Source organism: Elgaria multicarinata, chromosome 3 (assembly GCF_023053635.1).
Source record: "Elgaria multicarinata webbii isolate HBS135686 ecotype San Diego chromosome 3, rElgMul1.1.pri, whole genome shotgun sequence".
Lineage (NCBI taxonomy): Eukaryota > Metazoa > Chordata > Lepidosauria > Squamata > Anguidae > Elgaria > Elgaria multicarinata.
Window position 1 is genome coordinate 36,360,108 of NC_086173.1, and position 16,387 is coordinate 36,376,494.

Sequence of the window (16,387 nt, forward strand, 5' to 3'; positions counted from 1 at the left end):
AATAAAGCCCCCTCCCGCCCTTCCTGCCCCTGATTCCCCCCTGCCTGCTCGCTCGTCCTCCCCCCTCTTGCCATCCCCAATCCCGTCCCTGATCTTCTCCCCCCTCTTGCAATCCCTGATCTTCTTCCCCCCTCTTGCAATCCCTGATCTTCTTCCCCCCCTCTTGCCATCCCCGATCTTCTCCCCACCCCTCTTGCCATCTCCGATGCCGTGCCCAGCTTTCTCCCCACCCCTCTTGCCATCCCCGATCTTCTCCCCACCCCTCTTGCTATCCCTGATGCCGTGCCCAGCTTTCTCCCCACCCCTCTTGCCATCCCCGATCTTCTCCCCACCCCTCTTGCTATCCCCGATGCCGTGCCCAGCTTTCCTCCCCCCTCTCTTGGCGGGTCCGGCCTTCTCCCTGCCCCTCTCTCCCCCTCCCAGGATCCCCCCCCCGGCCCGATGGGCACAGCACTCGTTTGAGCGCTGTGCCCAGTCCGTGGCTTTTCCTGGCTACTCGTGAGTAAGCGAGTAGCCATAAAAAGCCACGGACCCTGCTAGACGTTCCGCAGCCCCGGCCTGAGGCCGGGGCTGTGGAAAAGGCGCGCCATAAGCGACTTCGCTTATGTCACGTTAGGGGAGGCTTCAGCGCGGCCTGACCCCGGATTCCCCTGTGTGTCATGTGGACGCACAGCAGGGAAACCGGGCCTCTAGCAAGGCCCGAAGACTAGTTTGGCTCCAGCCATTGGTCAGTCCTGCTAAGATGATGATATCAGGTTAGACAGCTCAGAATTTAAAAGCATGATGATAGCATTAAAATGTATCAGGTAAAATGGCAGTTAAAACCAGTCAGTATGAAAAAAACAAAAACGTGCCATCAGGATACTGTTCCTAAGAAAACAATAAAATGCCTGGGCAAACAAACTGTCAACAGGGTACCTATGTGCTGGGCTTTTTTTTCTTTCCACATTATGCTAAAGCTTCCAGAATAGCTCACAATTTCATTTCCCCCCCCAGTGCTCAGCCAAGAACTTGAAGAATATATCTGAATTATTCTATTATGCACAGAAAGCTGTTCTACATCCTACAGGACCTCTCTACTGTCCAGAAGAAAAAGAGGTATTTTGATACTTTTCTGCTATAAATTAGCGTTGCAAGTAATTCCTCCAAAGCCCGTGTATCAGCATGGTCCTCTCTAGCCAGAAAGAGCAGTTTGGTACTCAGACAGCATTTCCCAATCATTGAAAGCTAAAAGAGGCACCTCTGACAGCCTGAAATGCTCTCTCTGGCCCCAGGTTCTCAAATATTTGCCATTTTTGCCTTGATCATTGGCTGCTATGTGTTTGGGTATGGAGATGGTGGCCTGGAAGCAGCCTGCATACTATTCAAGAATAGTACACAGGGTCGATACAGTGGTAGGCATTGGCAGGCCATCATAAGAGGACACAGGTTAAAAACATCCTTGGGTTTCCCCTCCTCTTTCTGGTTCTTCTCCTGAACAATGGGATCAGGGTTGCCATGATAGCTACCCTCCTGGTTTTAGAGGTTCTTTGCTGTAATGTCCACCTACTGCCCAATAGTCTCCATTCCTCGGCTGAGAGATGTAGTGTTGAACACCCCAGACTGGTTGTTCTGAGAGGTCATCACCCACACTGAGCTGCCTCTGCCTAGTACAGCTCAGGGTTTCATGGCAAGTCATACTCTTGATTTGGTGTGTTTGTTCTGAGCAGGATAAAGGTGATCTGGAGGTGGAGGATAATAATCATGACAGATCCATTCCCTTATAGGTTTTAGAACCGTGCCCTCTGCAGCAATTGAGGTACAGTTTGGCTGTCCCACTCCCAGAGACTGATGGATTCATATGGTTTTCTGACAGTTCTTGGGTGGTTCCCTGCTAGTGTGACTGGCCCTGTCACGATTTTGGTCAATCCCTGAGGTGGAGAGAAGATGCAGGTGGTTGACACAATTCTTCCTAAGTGTGGTCTCCCACTTCTAAGAGCTTGTCGGGCTTCTTGGTTTTCTGAGGAACTGAGGGTGATGGAACAACTTCAGCAGCAGTGGAGAAAAGCCCATGATGAGCCTGAACAAGAACCCATTTTACAGGCTGCTTAGCAAAGAGGCTTGTCCACCACAGTATCTGCTAGTGTTACATTTCAGTGGCGAGGGCCCTATTGCAGACTGGCCCCAAGAAGAGGGGTGGGTGTCCCTCTGGGACCAGTTGGCAAAACACTTCGTAGATGAAATCAAAAGTATCCATTCCGACCTGGATTCCACATTAATTACAGATGTCGTTATGGATGTTCCCATGGCCTCCGCTTGTCCTGCTTATGCAGATGCTTTTCAGCTTGTGCAGCTTGAGGACGTGAACAGAATGCTTGGAAGGGTGAGGCCTACCACTTGCTCACTTGGTACTTCCCCGTCCTGGCTCATCTTAGGGAGGGGCATATCCCCCACACCTTGAAACAAGCAGTGGCTAGGCCAATGTTGGGGGACAAAAAAATCAATAGAATATCTGTATTTAATTTATCAGCCAGCCTTAGACTTGTCATTTTGGGGCTAGATCCTTGAACGGGTGGTGGCCTCTCAACTTCTGGTGTTTCTGGATGAAGCCATTTTATATGGATTCTGTTCAGTCTGGTTTCCGGCCTGGTTTATGATAGAAACTGCCTTAGTTTCCATGGTGGATGGCTTACACCAGGCTATGAACGGAAGGAACGTGTTCCTGTTAGTTTGTTTGGACCTTTCAGCAGTTTTCAGTACCGTCAGCTATTGGCCTTCTGGGCTGGGAAAGGACTGGAATGCACTGTTTAGTGGTGGCTCTGTTCCTTCCTGGACACTGTCCGGGAAGGTGGTGCAGAGGAACTAATGGTTGGTGCCGTTGCCTTTAGTTTATAGGAGCCCACAGAGTTTCATCTTGTATCCCAGTATTTTTTATCTTATACATTAAATGGCTGGGAGACATTGTCTGATGTTTTGGAGTTCATTGTCATCAATATGTAGATGACACAACTCTCTTCTTCGCATCAGATTCCAGGGAGGCTATGGAAATCCTAAATTCATGCTTGAGGACAATGAAGCACTAGATGTGGGCTAACAAACTGAAACTTAATCCAGATAAGTTGGGAGGTACTGTTGGTTGTGACTAAATTTGATTCAGGTTTAGAAGGTTGGCTTCTTCAGAAGGAGTGCAAGCCCATGCAGAAGGTTTAGGTTCGTAGTTTGGGAATGCTCCTGGATCCAGCTCTGCTCCAGTAAGCCCATGTTGCAGAGACAGCCAGGAGTGCTTAGGCTGATACACCAGTTGGTGATGCTGCGTTCATGCATATCTTAGCAACATTCATATTGGACTACTGTAGCATTCTCTATATGGAGCTGCTTTATGAAGATTGTTAGAAGCTTCAATTTGTGAAAAACATATGTTGGTGGTGAAGGTTCTAAGGAGCCCACTATAGGTAGCACATGACACTGGCATCGTGTCAATTGCTTCTCAAATGGTGCATCAACTGAGGATTTTCTCTGTGTTCCCTCCCCAACTTCTAAGGTTAGGCAGGTAAGTATGCAGGAGAGGGTAATTTGGCCATTGTGTCTAGACTCTAGAGCTCCACCCCTTCCGCTGTAAGGGGAAACCTTTTCTGTTTCAGAAGGCATTTAAGGCAGACACCTAGGTTCATTCCACTGCACTTTTATTCTTATTGTTTTTCTGCTATGATATTTTTCTGTGCTATGATGTTTTTCTGACTATTTTATTGTTATAGGGAGGTTTTGTTGTGTTTTTCTCAGACACCATTAAGTGTGTAAAATAAAAATATTTTTGTTATATGCAAGCAAGGTATTTTCTTATTTGATGCACTGGTCCACAATTACATGCTGTGCACCATCTGAGAACTTTTATTGGTGAATTCTTTTCTCTTTACACAGGCTGTAAATTAATCTTAACTGGCAGGAATAATTCTTATGTCTGAATTTTCTGTATTTGTTAGCTCCTTAGTTGTTTGGTAGAGAAAGCAATCAGCTTTTCCTTACATCTAAACTTCATTCATATGAAAGTTGAGGCTTGAACTTTCAGTTGAGTTATTTTAGGTCTGACAGGTTGCGGATGGATTTTGTGGTGTTTATGCCCTCCCTCCCTGCTTCTCTTTCTCTCTCTCTCTCTCTTTCTCTGTCTTGCATCAGTGCTGATTAGATAATGCAAGTGATGAATATGCTGAGAGCTAAGGAAGTAATCTCTATGATTAAGCTTCAACCACGACTGATGGATTTTTCATCTTGGTCCGGTTGTCTATTTTAGTGCCGGGGCTAAACACAGCTATCTTATTCCTGCATTCTTGTATTATTACAACAGATCACTTACTGTATTGCTTCGATTCTAAGACACACTTTTTCCCCATATAAACATCTCTAAAAATGGGGTGCGTCTTAGAATCACAGGTGCGTTTATTATTTCTTAGAATCAAAGCTTTTTTTTCTGTTGGTGGTACTGAAATTAGTGTGCGTCTTACAATCGATGGCGTCTTAGAATCGAAGAAATACAGTAAGACCAGTCGGCCATAACATTAAAAAAATCTAACTAATTAGAATCTGAACTTGATCTATTAAATGTGTATAAGTCTTCTGAATCTTACTTTTAGGGTAAATAAGTATCATGGCACTGACTTACTGAGTTTAAGACATTATTCTTGGTAGTATATACTGAGCTACAGTAAGCTATCATTTTTATTAAAACATAAAGTAGTTTGGAATATTGAAGCCATGTCATCAGTTTGTAGATGTACCAATATTAAGCAAGTCCAAGGGCTAAATGTGAAAATAAATAAAAAGATTTTGCACTGGTGCCATTAAACCTCTTTCTGATCTTTATGAAGAACTTTGACTAGGAGGAAGGAACTGTTATCAGTGTTTCAGTTCTTCAAATTTTACAGCCCCAGTCGGATAGTTTGAATCAAAGTCCATTCCCCAGAAGCATTAAAAATGTACTTGAATATTTGTAGCCTGGCTACAAGATTCAGGATGAGGGGCAAAACGACACTGTTGCAAATCCCCTGAATATATCAGGTGTTTGGGTTTCAAACAATTTTAGTCAGAAGAAATATTGGTCTTAAAACCTCCCTTTGTCTTGCCCTGCTCTCTTTCAGGTTGGTTGGACAGTTTTGCTAGCCTTTGTAAACAAAGTTTATATTTGCCATGTAAGATGTATGAGACCGATAACAGTGTGTGAGGATTTTTGTTAGACTTCTGTGGGGTGGTGTTTTGTGATAGGGTAGGTAAGGTTTTCATATTGAAGCAAAAGAAATGGCAAGCTGCTAGAAGACAATAATCCCAACTCCTCACTCTGTCTTGATCTGTAGATGAAACCTGCGTGTATAAAAGCGCTAACTCGGATCTTCAGAATTTCAGATCAAGATAATGATGGCACCCTTAACGATGCAGAACTCAACTTCTTTCAGGTATATCTTTATTATTTCTAGTACTCACTGCTGCTTTTTATCTATAGCTGTTACCTCAGTCCCAAAGCAAGTACACCAACCGGATCTACTCTCAGCATTTTTAATACATTGGCCAGGATCCAGCCCCCCCTCCGTGCTCAGGTGGGAGACTATTTCTACCTTGAAAGATAACTTTTTGGGAGGCAGAAGTGGGTGGGGTTCTGCTGGAAGGAAGAAGAGCTGCAAAGTCTGCAAGGCTTTGGATCCTATCTGCTGTCTTTCTTTCTTGTCAGAGAGACAGACAAGAATGGAAACAGTTGTACTGTGCCGTTAGGTTTCTGTGTCTCATGAAATAAAGCAGCACACTGTTGCTTTCTTCTGTTTCTGAATGGAAGTGACGTGCTCTGGCTGTCTTCAGTACTTTGTATATGTTAATATTTTCTCCCTCCCTTCCTGCTAGGAGTTCCCACAATGTTCCGAGGGCACCCCTATTTTCAGTACTCTAAAGCTTTTTGGTGAGAGAAACAAGACACAGGTCATTGTCACCCACAATGGTGTGCTATGTCATGGAGTCTGCTTTCACACAGTGCCCATGGAGTTCACTTTGTCACCCAGATGCAGTTTTATTTGCCCACAAGCAAGTACCTAACTACAAGGCTAAATTAGAAGCTGTAATCGTATTTCTGAACCTTTAGCTATTGTTGTCATAATGTGTTCAAGCACCTCTTGCTATCGTGAGGGCTGGTAGCATACTGTGTTACTAGTATGAAAGCTGGGGTTGTAATATGAGATCATGGGCAGCAATAAAGGGTTTGAGGGACTGTGTGCAGCCCAGTGGGTCTATATTGCCAAGCCTTGATTTGAATTATTTCTTAATATTCCTTCTTAGAGAATTTGTTTTAACACTCCATTGGCACCTCAAGCACTGGAAGATGTAAAGAATGTAGTCAGGAAAAATCTCAGTGATGGAGTTGCAGCTAATGGACTGACGTTAAAGGGTAGGTACTGTATGTCTCCCATTAAAATAGGGAGGTGGGATAGGAACTGCAGATAACTAGGAAACATGGCGAGAAAGCATGACTTGGTCTCCTTTTACTGCCTTTGAAGTACAACATGACTGCATGGTTTTAAGCGTGAGGTGAATTGCAGGTTATGCTAGGGATGCTTTGGGTTGGCTAAATCGATCAGGGTCTTCTTTACAGAACCAATTTCTCCAAAATGGCAACTTCTTAACTTGTTCTATCTGTAGATTCGTCTGCCTGTTTGCTGGTTTTTTTCAAAGCTGAAATGAAAATGTAAAAGAATCAGGAATAATTTCCTTATCAATTGACATCTCCAAATAGCTGGGTGAATTGCACTACCTGCATCTGCAAGATTGGCTGGAAGGGGAGGCAATTATCTCTTTCCTAGTAGAAGGAGCCAGTTTTCTGTGTTTTGACACTAGAATTGATGTCAAATCTGTATAACCTTATACACTGCAAGTTTCACACAACAGTTTTGACAGCAGTGGGACATTTGCATAACTCTTTGTGAGAGATCTAACTCAGGCAGTCTTCCTCAACCTGGTACACTCCAGATTTGGTGTACTGGGAGGTGTAGTCCCAACACATCTGAAGGGTACAGAGTTAAGGAAGGCTGCCCTGTGAGTTGCGTTGCTCGCTTTAAACTTATTTTTTACATCTAAGCATTCTAACACCGGGTACTAATGTGTGTGAAAGTCTAGCAGCTTTCTCTTTTCAGGCTTTCTTTTTCTACACACACTTTTCATTCAGCGAGGGAGACATGAAACGACTTGGACAGTATTGCGGCGCTTTGGATATGATGATGACCTAGAGCTCACGCCAGAGTATTTATTTCCTCTGTAGGTATCAGTAGGCTTTGTTTCTATTTCGTTCTAAATAGAATTTGTGCTGTATATCTATAAAACGATTCCTCAGTCTAAGGGAGATAGCTGCATGCAGAATTCCTAGAACATAAAAACTCTGCTAGATCAGACCAAAGGTTATGTAGTCCAACATTGTTCCCAATAATGGCCAGCCAGGTGCTTTTGTGATATTTCTAGCCTGCATAATATAAAACAAATGTTGTCTAGGACCTGTAATCTAGATTATTGACATATTCCCTACAGGGACTTGCACATGTCATGTACTGGAGCCAGACTGGCTCATTATGGGGAACTCTTCTCCACCTTTATCCAGTTTCTTAACTTGTAAAATTAGCAAGTTGTAGATGTATGATTGCCGGGTGACTACATTTGTTAACTTATGTACTTAGGTACCTACCCACTATTTGATCTTGAAAAAAATCAGTGTGGTATACCTAACCAGAAAGACCTGGGTATCATCTCTGTTCCGCCATGAAGCTCACTGTATATGCTTTCGCATTGAAGCAAACTGGATTTTAAAATGGTTAATTTTAGCGGGAGGTACACAAAGCCTGTGCTTAATCTTGTCTCCTTTATGTATGTATGTGCTCATGTTGCATGTCAGAGTACTCAAGTGTTGGCTACTAGTCGTGATGAATGACATATTATATCCTACCTCCAGGAACAGAGTCACTTCTCTCAACCACAACAACATCTGGTTGGCCACTGTGGAGACAGAGGATGCTAGACTAGCTAGGCCTTTGATCTGAAGCAGCAGGGAGTCTTATGTTTTTACTAGGCTCACTGGCAATACGTGTGAAAATGAAGTTGTGGTATGATATTTGGCATACTCTCTGCAGCAGTCAGGGCAAAATCAAAGATAAGGGATTTCTCTCTCTTTCTCTCTCTCTCTCTCTCTGTCTCTCTGTGTGTATATATATTCAAAGATGTTGTTTTCTCTCTAACTAGGTTAAAAATACCTTCTGACTGTACGACAGAATTGAATCACCATGCGTATTTGTTCCTTCAAAGCATTTTTGATAAGCATGATTTGGTAAGCTTTTAATCTGATTTAGAGGCTATTTTCATAAGGAATCCTTAAAACATCATTCCAACAATGAGTATGCTATGGATATATTGAGGAGAAGGGAACAAACCTGTTGAGAAGGGTTTTTTTTTTAAAAAAATACTTTGTTTTGCACCCTATTTCAAGGTCTCAAATGTCAAATGATTGTGTTATATAATAGATGTTTCCCTGTACCAGGGGTTCATAATCTAAGTCATTAGAAGCAGGGCTTAAAGAACCATTGCAAAATACAGGCATTTATAAGTCTGTAATCAACCTATAAAGTAGATTTATCTATTTGCTACATTTATGGGTTTAACATTCATTCTTCCTCCATTTATACCTTTATTGCAGACCTTCGTGCATTTCTGAAATAAAATCCATTTTTAAAAACATGAATAAATATGGTTATAAATACATATAAATGTTAGCAGTATTAATTTCATAAATACGTTTTCAGGATCGAGACTGTGCTTTGTCTCCTGATGAAATCAAGGATTTGTTCAAAATCTTCCCTTATATGCCGTGGGGACCAGATGTCAACAGCACTGTTTGTACAAATGAAAGAGGTTGGATAACGTATCAGGGATTTCTCTCTCAGTGGACGTAAGTGCAGCATATAAATTGCAATGCTCCCCTATTCATTCTGCCTTTTGAGAGGGCTCCAGGTTGTGTGGTGGGCGGGGGGAGGATCTGCCCATGATTAATTCACTTGTTTTTGTTTATAAGGGCACAACATGGATATGTCACGGTTGTTTTCTTACTTATTATTCCTTGCCCTGAGATCAATTGATATAGGATGAGTTACAAATATTTTAATTAATAAATACACAAATACGTATGACCAAGTCCACTCTCAATGCGTACACAATCCGAATCAACTGGCAAAGGTTTTTCTGGACTTAACCAAGCTTGAAGGTAATCAAACAACTGAAACTTCCCTACACACTGAGAACAAGCATGTTTGGGAGACAGGCTAGGCTGAAATCCTTAACATGCGGGGAGGTTTTTGAGGAAGGAAATATTTTACCCTCCCATCTGTATTCCAGAAGAAGATTTTCCAGTGGATTCTGCTGCAGTTTAAAAACTGGCAAAGCAAGTCTCTTTGAAATGTCTCCATGATATTTCTTCCTCCAATAGTGTGAGTTTGCTTGCTAAAGCTTGTTGCATATATTTGATGCAGCAGACTACATCAAGAGAGAATTACTGTGACTAGAAGTGGAAAACATGCCCTTCTCTGGCCTTTCCATTACTCATGTTTTGACATCTTTCCTATTGGAGACATGAGTCTACATCCATTGAAGAGTAAGGCATACTTAAGCCCATTGAAATCAGTGCCTTATGAATGCCTAACTCTGTGTTGGAGTTAGGCCAACACAAAATGATTACTCTCTCATTCATTTTACTTTCTCTAGAAGTTTTTCATAAATTTGTAACTTTTACTGCACAAGTCATAAGTGCCTTATGGCAAACTGGAGTGTTCGTAACTTAAACATACTTTTTCTCTCTACTAGACTAACTACATACTTAGATGTACAGCGCTGTCTTGAGTATTTGGGCTATTTAGGATATTCAATATTGACTGAACAGGAATCCCAGGCATCAGCAATTACAGGTAATAGCCTATAGGTTCCGATGTATTTTGGAAGGATTTTAGAAAGCAAAACATCCATTACTTAGTTGTCTTGTTTCCATTCAACTGAGTGTGTGGAACATGATGGACGGTAGAATCCAGAGGCATGGTGGCTGAACGAAAGAGGCAGAGCAAGCAATGAAGCAGAGACCTAAACTATATGTCACGAAGGGAGACATGCCGGCATTATCAACCGGCATCTCCTTCTGTGCTTGTCCAGTAATGTGTAGTTGGAAAAATGTGTGACAGTGTCCCATCCATCTCCCCACTATCACTTCATTGGCTGCCACGTGCAGGATGGAGGGTAAATAGTGCTACAGTGATGTCGCATCACAGTTTTTTCAACTACGTGTTGCAGAGGAGACCTGATGGAATAGCACCCATTTGTCTCCCTCTAATGTCTACTTTGGTCTGGAGGAAAGGGCTACAACCTTCTAGTTAAGAAATGTTGGAGCTGTTCACACAACACACTAACCCACACTCAAGGGTTGCCTGTGGGTTGTTTTTTGAACTGTGGGCTAGTTTGTTGTAGGGTGGGTACGAAGCCATCCCTGCCACACTGGTCGGACGACACACCAACCCACACTGCAGCATGGGTAATTATGTAATGATGTGTGCTCAACTGCAGCACGCACAGGGACGGGGGGGAGAAGCCACAATCTCCCCCCTTCCCCCGGAGACAGTCTGAACCAGGGACACTGAGTGTTGCCTGAACAGCCCCACTGACTTTGATCCAGCCGCCCCCTTCCTTGATGCAGTAGGCTAGTGGATGGCAACTAGATGGGCCAAGCTCCCACCAATCCATTTAGCTTTCCCATGCTGCTCACTCTCTTTTCACTGTTTGATGGCCAGCACTAACCAGAATACTTGTAGGTGAAGTAACGGAAGACTATGGGTATGTCTAGACCTGCTGATATCCCGGGGATTGCCCCAGGATCATCCCTGTGCATCCACATGATGCACAGGAGATCCCGGGAGCAGGGAGGGATGATCCCTCCCGTTCCCTGGGATATTGGCATACCCTTTAATCCCAACTTCTCCCGTGGTCTTGGGTTTGTCCCAAGACCACAGGATGTGTGGCCGGACGTCCCGTTTTTGTCCCAGCTCCTCGTGAGTAACTGTGATGAGCCGGGAAACGAGCATGGGGCACGGAGCTCTTCAGAAGCTCCGTGCCCATCAGGGGTGGGGGCAGGGGGTGGGGCCTTTTTGAGCGCTCCTGTGCTCATTTCCGATAAAAAACAAACAAAATGGCGGGCACAACGTCCTCTTCCTCCTGGGTCGTCGTGCACCGTGTTTAGACTGAGTGGGAGGATCTTGCGATCATCATATCCCGAGATCATCCCCCTCCACCCCCCTGGTCTAGCCATGCCCGAAGTTCCTACTGCCACTTTAAAGCAAAGGGACAAGAGCCGTGGGGAAGCTAATGGGCCTGTTCTGAAGCATTTAACCTTAAACATTGTGAGCAAGTTCACTACTTAGGCAACTGAAGCTGCTCTGATTCTGTTTGTGCAGTGCACCTTGTAATACTTGTTAGTCCTCTTTGCCTGTAATGCATGCATCTGAGTGAAATGTATTTTTTGTTGTTGCCGTTTCTAGTAACTAGAGATAAAAAGATTGACCTCCAGAAAAGACAGACTCAGAGGAACGTATTCAGGTGTAATCTCATTGGGCTGAAAGGCTGTGGGAAAAGCGGAGTCCTCCAGGCACTGCTTGGAAGAAACTTAATGGTAAGAATCCTCCTGTTTTTTATTCACAAAGATAAGTTGTAACACCGAATTGCAGTTAGGAAGTAACTTCCAATTGGCAGCACTTGATTACCACTAGTACAGTAGCCTTGCAAACATATTCTTAACATCATTTTCTACCTTCCCTACTTTTGATGCTTCTCTTCCATTCCCCCCTTCATTTATCTGCTCCAACCCCTTTCTGTGAAGTTGGCAGAAGTGGGCACTATTGAGGTTGCCTCTCAAGGCTTGGAGAGACGGCTGCAATAGCTCTACAGCGCTTATTTCCTGGGTTTGGGAGAAGTACTAAGGAGCTGCACCCATTCCCGGAGTGCTCCACCTGACCTACAGAAGGAGCACGGCAGAGCTATCTATCACATTTCTATACAGCTTAATAGCCGAAGCTATTGTGGCCGGGTATACCACATACCAACCTTTAACAACTAGGAGGAACCACTACTGTAGTGCCACACTGGTTGTGAGTTGGAAAGACCATTATGATATTTTTCTACACAACGGAAAGCTTGTGTATTGAAATATTTCATACAATAAATTGGTAGAATATTGTTATTTTTTTCTTAATGCAGTCTTCAGTTGACATTCCAGATTATTTTTAGATAATGCATGATACGTTATTCCTAATGTAGTTCATGAGGAAAGTGTTTGCTTTATAATATTTGAATTCCTTTATGCTTTCAGAGACAGAAGCACATACGTCCAGACCACAAATCTTATTATGCAATTAATACAGTTTATGTGTATGGGCAAGAAAAATACTTGCTGGTAAGACCATTTTGCTATATTGACATTTGAATATGAAGCTTTACTTTTTTAGGACTGTTTAGAGTGACAATGGTATTAAAGTTTTGCAATCCATTGAAAATCTGCAAATGTTACTTTTTTACACTGTAGAAATGCATGCTTAGGATGCGTAATGATTTACTGACTGCATTTGGACAACACAATAGTCAATGGTGGGTTATTAGTCAACTCCATGGTTGATTATCAAGGGGGTACTCCCCACACAACATGATTATAATCAACCGTGGTGTGGATTAAGGCCGGCATTGAGTTGACTATTAGTCAACAGTGTGTGTGTTTGACACCCACCCCACCCCGTCCTACTGCTGGTATTTCATCAGCCATTGTGAGTTCTGTCAGCTGGACTAGAGTGGCAGCCACTGGTTTGCTTGTTCTTGCCAGGGGACTGCGTAGTCACTGAAAATAACCAATTGTGTGTGACGAAATAGTCAACGGTGCCCGACACATGACACGATAACCAACAGTTGTTCAAATATTCAACTCTGCACAGAGTTGGTTATTTGCATCGGTTATTTCGGCCAAATAACCAATCATGGTGTGAAAAAGTCCCGACAGACAACACAATAACCAACCATTGACTATTTAACCCACTATTGGTTATTGGGTCATTTGAACCCAGTCATTGTGATTTTTTTGCCATTTAAAATGTATATACTTATACGTGCATACATGTGTATAGGTACACAAAGCTTCACAAAAAGGAGTCATCCGATCCTAGTAAATAGTGGCCCATATGTAGTAAACATTGTCTACATTAATGTTGGTTTCATCTTTTGTTCAGTTAAAAAGAAAAAGAAGCAAAGGTGAATGTGAAAGCAAAGAAGTATGTAAAGTATGCTTCTAATCTTTAGTATTTTCTTTTCTCTTCATAGTTGCATAATGTTTGTGAATCTGACTTCCTATGTGATGCAGAAATAATGTGTGATGCTGTCTGCCTAGTATATGATGTGAGCAACCCCAAGTCCTTTGAATACTGTGCCAGGATTTTTAAGGTTTGTATTTCCATGTGTCTAACAGCAACTAAAAATCTGGAAAATAAAAATCTTTATTTTAGCCATATGGGGCTTGTTCAGACAACACACTAAGCCATGTTTAGGCCACCAAGCCTTTTGAAGCAAAACTGTGGTTGTGTAGCCACCATAGTTAGGAATGATTTACATGACATGCTAAGTCATGGTTTACATGAAACGCTAAGTCATAACATTTACCTCAAAATGCTTAACCACCACGGCTTAGCATGTCATCTGAACAGGCTCATGGTAAATTCATTTGAAGCAATTTACAGAGTTAATGTAAAACATGAATGTACCTGATGTATTTGATTCAAGGTAGTGTATTAGCTAGAAAATGGATATGCCTTCCTGCCCGGAGGTGACATAGCAAAAATCTAGTTACCATATGTGTACTTTTAGCTAGTGTGTTATAGTGCTTAAAGTATATCCACATTCAGCCATGGGGCTGAGTGACATTGAGTCAATCTCTTTCAGGTTTACCTACCCCCTAGGATGGTTGTGAGGCTACAATGGGGTTGGGGGAGATGACGACCATGCAATACCCTGCCGAGGCCTGCTTTTTTGTTTTGCACTGGCAAGCTTACAAAGAAACACATATATTGGTGAGGTTTTTTATTGTAGCAGATCACTTTACAGAGAACAACTTCTTAGACCCCATGGTAAAAGCTTAATGGTTACAACCATAAATCAGATAAGTCCCACAAGTTAGTTCAAATCATGGGTTTCATGATATAGAATTCAATGCAGACAAATGGGTCCAAGGTTCACAATGAGTCCAAACGAGGAAGCATTCCAGGCAAAGCAAGACGACATTGATAGCAAAGTCTCATCTACCTCTGCCCCGGTCCACAGTATGAGATCAAAAGCAGACAAGAATCCAGAGTTCCCCAGTCCAGCAAGATAGTTCAGATCAAGAATTACATGGTGCACGATTTAAACTGGCAAGGATCCAAGATTTCCAAAAGGTGTAATTCCAACCAGATGTCACTACAATAAGGCTGCCAACTCTGGAATGCTTCTACACTTTCCCAGCCCCCCTTTCCACTCTGTGTGATCCAGCATGGCTCTGCTTATGTTCTTATGTTAAGTCTCTTAAACCTTTTTCTGGAGATACCTGGGTAGCTAACCTCATAGCTTAGGTGTTGACTAGCCAGCCTCCCTGCAACCCAGGCAAGCAGAATGAGCGCTTTAAGCTGGCCTTGGTCTCTTATTCATTATAAAGGAGAGGACTAAGCATTATACTGTGCTAGCAGCATGTCGCCAAGTCTTAAATTCCTATAATTGTTCATGCTGGACAATCAAAGGAAATATAGGCCGGGTTCACATAACATGCTAGCCCACCCCAATGTGGGTTGTTCTTGAACCTTGAGTTATCATGTTGCCTGAACTTATTTATTTATTTAATTTCTATACCGCCCAATAGCCGGAGCTCTCTGGGCGGCTCACAAAAATTAAAAACATTCAAAGTATAAAACAACAATATAAAACCATAATATAAAATACAATATAAATGCTCAACCAGATAAAAACAGCAGCAATGCAAAATTGCAAATTTAAAACACCAAGTTAACATTTTTTATAGACTGTTTAAATGCTGGGAGAATAAAAAGGTCTTCACCTGGCATCTAAAAGCATATTTTTATTTATTTATTTATTTATTTATTACATTTTACCGCCCAATAGCCGAAGCTCTCTGGGCGGTTCACAAAAATTAAAACCATCATAAAACAACCAACAAGTTAAAAACACAAATACAAAATACAATATAAAAAGCACAACCAGGATAAAAACCACGCAGCAAAATTGATATAAGGTTAAAATACAGAGTTAAAACAGTATAATTTAAATTTAAGTTAAAATTAAGTGTTAAAATACTGAGTGAATAAATAGGTCTTCAGCTGGTGACGAAAGGAGTACAGTGTAGGCGCCAGGCGGACCTCTCTGGGGAGCTCATTCCACAACCGGGGTGCCACAGCGGAGAAAGCCCTCCTCCTAGTAGCCACCTGTCTCACTTCCTTTGGCAGGGGCTCACGGAGAAGGGCCCCTGTAGATGATCTTAAGGTCCGGGTAGGTACATATGGGAGGAGGCGTGACATATAATGTAGGTGCCAAGCGAACCTCCTTAGGGAGCTCATTCCACAGCTGGGGTGCCACAGCAGTGAAGGCCCTCCTCCTGGTAGCCACCTGCCTCACTTCCTTTGGCAGGGGCTCGCAGAGAAGGACCCCTGAAGATGACCTTAGGGTCTGGGCAGGTACATACGGGAGGAGGCGTTCCTTCAGATAGCCTGTCCCCAAGCCGTTTAGGGCTTTAAATGTTAATACCAGCACTTTGAATCGGGCCCAGACCTGGACTGGCAGCCAATGAAGCTGGAAAAGGACTGGCGTGATGTGGTCTCGTTGGCCAGTCCCTGTTAGTAACCATGCTGCCCTGTTTTGTACCAGTTGAAGTTTCTGGACCGTTTTCAAAGGCAGCCCCACATATAACGCATTGCAGTAATCCAAACGAGGGGTTATCAGAGCATGGATAACTTAGCACTTTTTCCACAGCATGGGTTATCATGTTGTCTGAACACAGCACATTTTCCACAGGTTTGCTCATTAACCATGCAGTGTGGCTTGTTAACCACCCTGAACAACAAACCATGGGTTCCCAAGATGGCATGTTCAAGAAAAATAAGTTACACTACATGGCTAACAAGCCACCCTGTGGAAAATGCACTGCATTCAGGCAACATGATAGCTCATGGTTCAACAGCAACCCACACTGGGTGGGTTAGCATTATTATCCTTCATGTTTGTAGCTTGCCATGTGTGGATGCTCTGGAAAGCTCCACTGACAGTGATATACAGTGTTCAGGACCTC

The 16,387-nt window shown here is 42.9% G+C and overlaps 1 protein-coding gene across 5 annotated transcripts in view; it reads left to right on the forward strand.

Annotated features, from left to right (window-relative positions):
* The window catches only part of RHOT1 (ras homolog family member T1), a 48,820-nt gene that overhangs the window by 18,259 nt on the left and 14,174 nt on the right, over positions 1-16,387 (forward strand). For all 5 annotated transcript variants that reach the window (XM_063119911.1, XM_063119913.1, XM_063119912.1 and 2 more), the window contains exons 8-17: positions 997-1,098; positions 5,325-5,423; positions 6,292-6,400; positions 7,143-7,263; positions 8,236-8,320; positions 8,793-8,938; positions 9,847-9,947; positions 11,562-11,692; positions 12,389-12,472; positions 13,384-13,503. In XM_063119911.1, the coding sequence (XP_062975981.1) occupies positions 997-1,098; positions 5,325-5,423; positions 6,292-6,400; positions 7,143-7,263; positions 8,236-8,320; positions 8,793-8,938; positions 9,847-9,947; positions 11,562-11,692; positions 12,389-12,472; positions 13,384-13,503 (1,098 nt within the window). The remainder of the gene's footprint in view (positions 1-996; positions 1,099-5,324; positions 5,424-6,291; positions 6,401-7,142; positions 7,264-8,235; positions 8,321-8,792; positions 8,939-9,846; positions 9,948-11,561; positions 11,693-12,388; positions 12,473-13,383; positions 13,504-16,387) is intronic.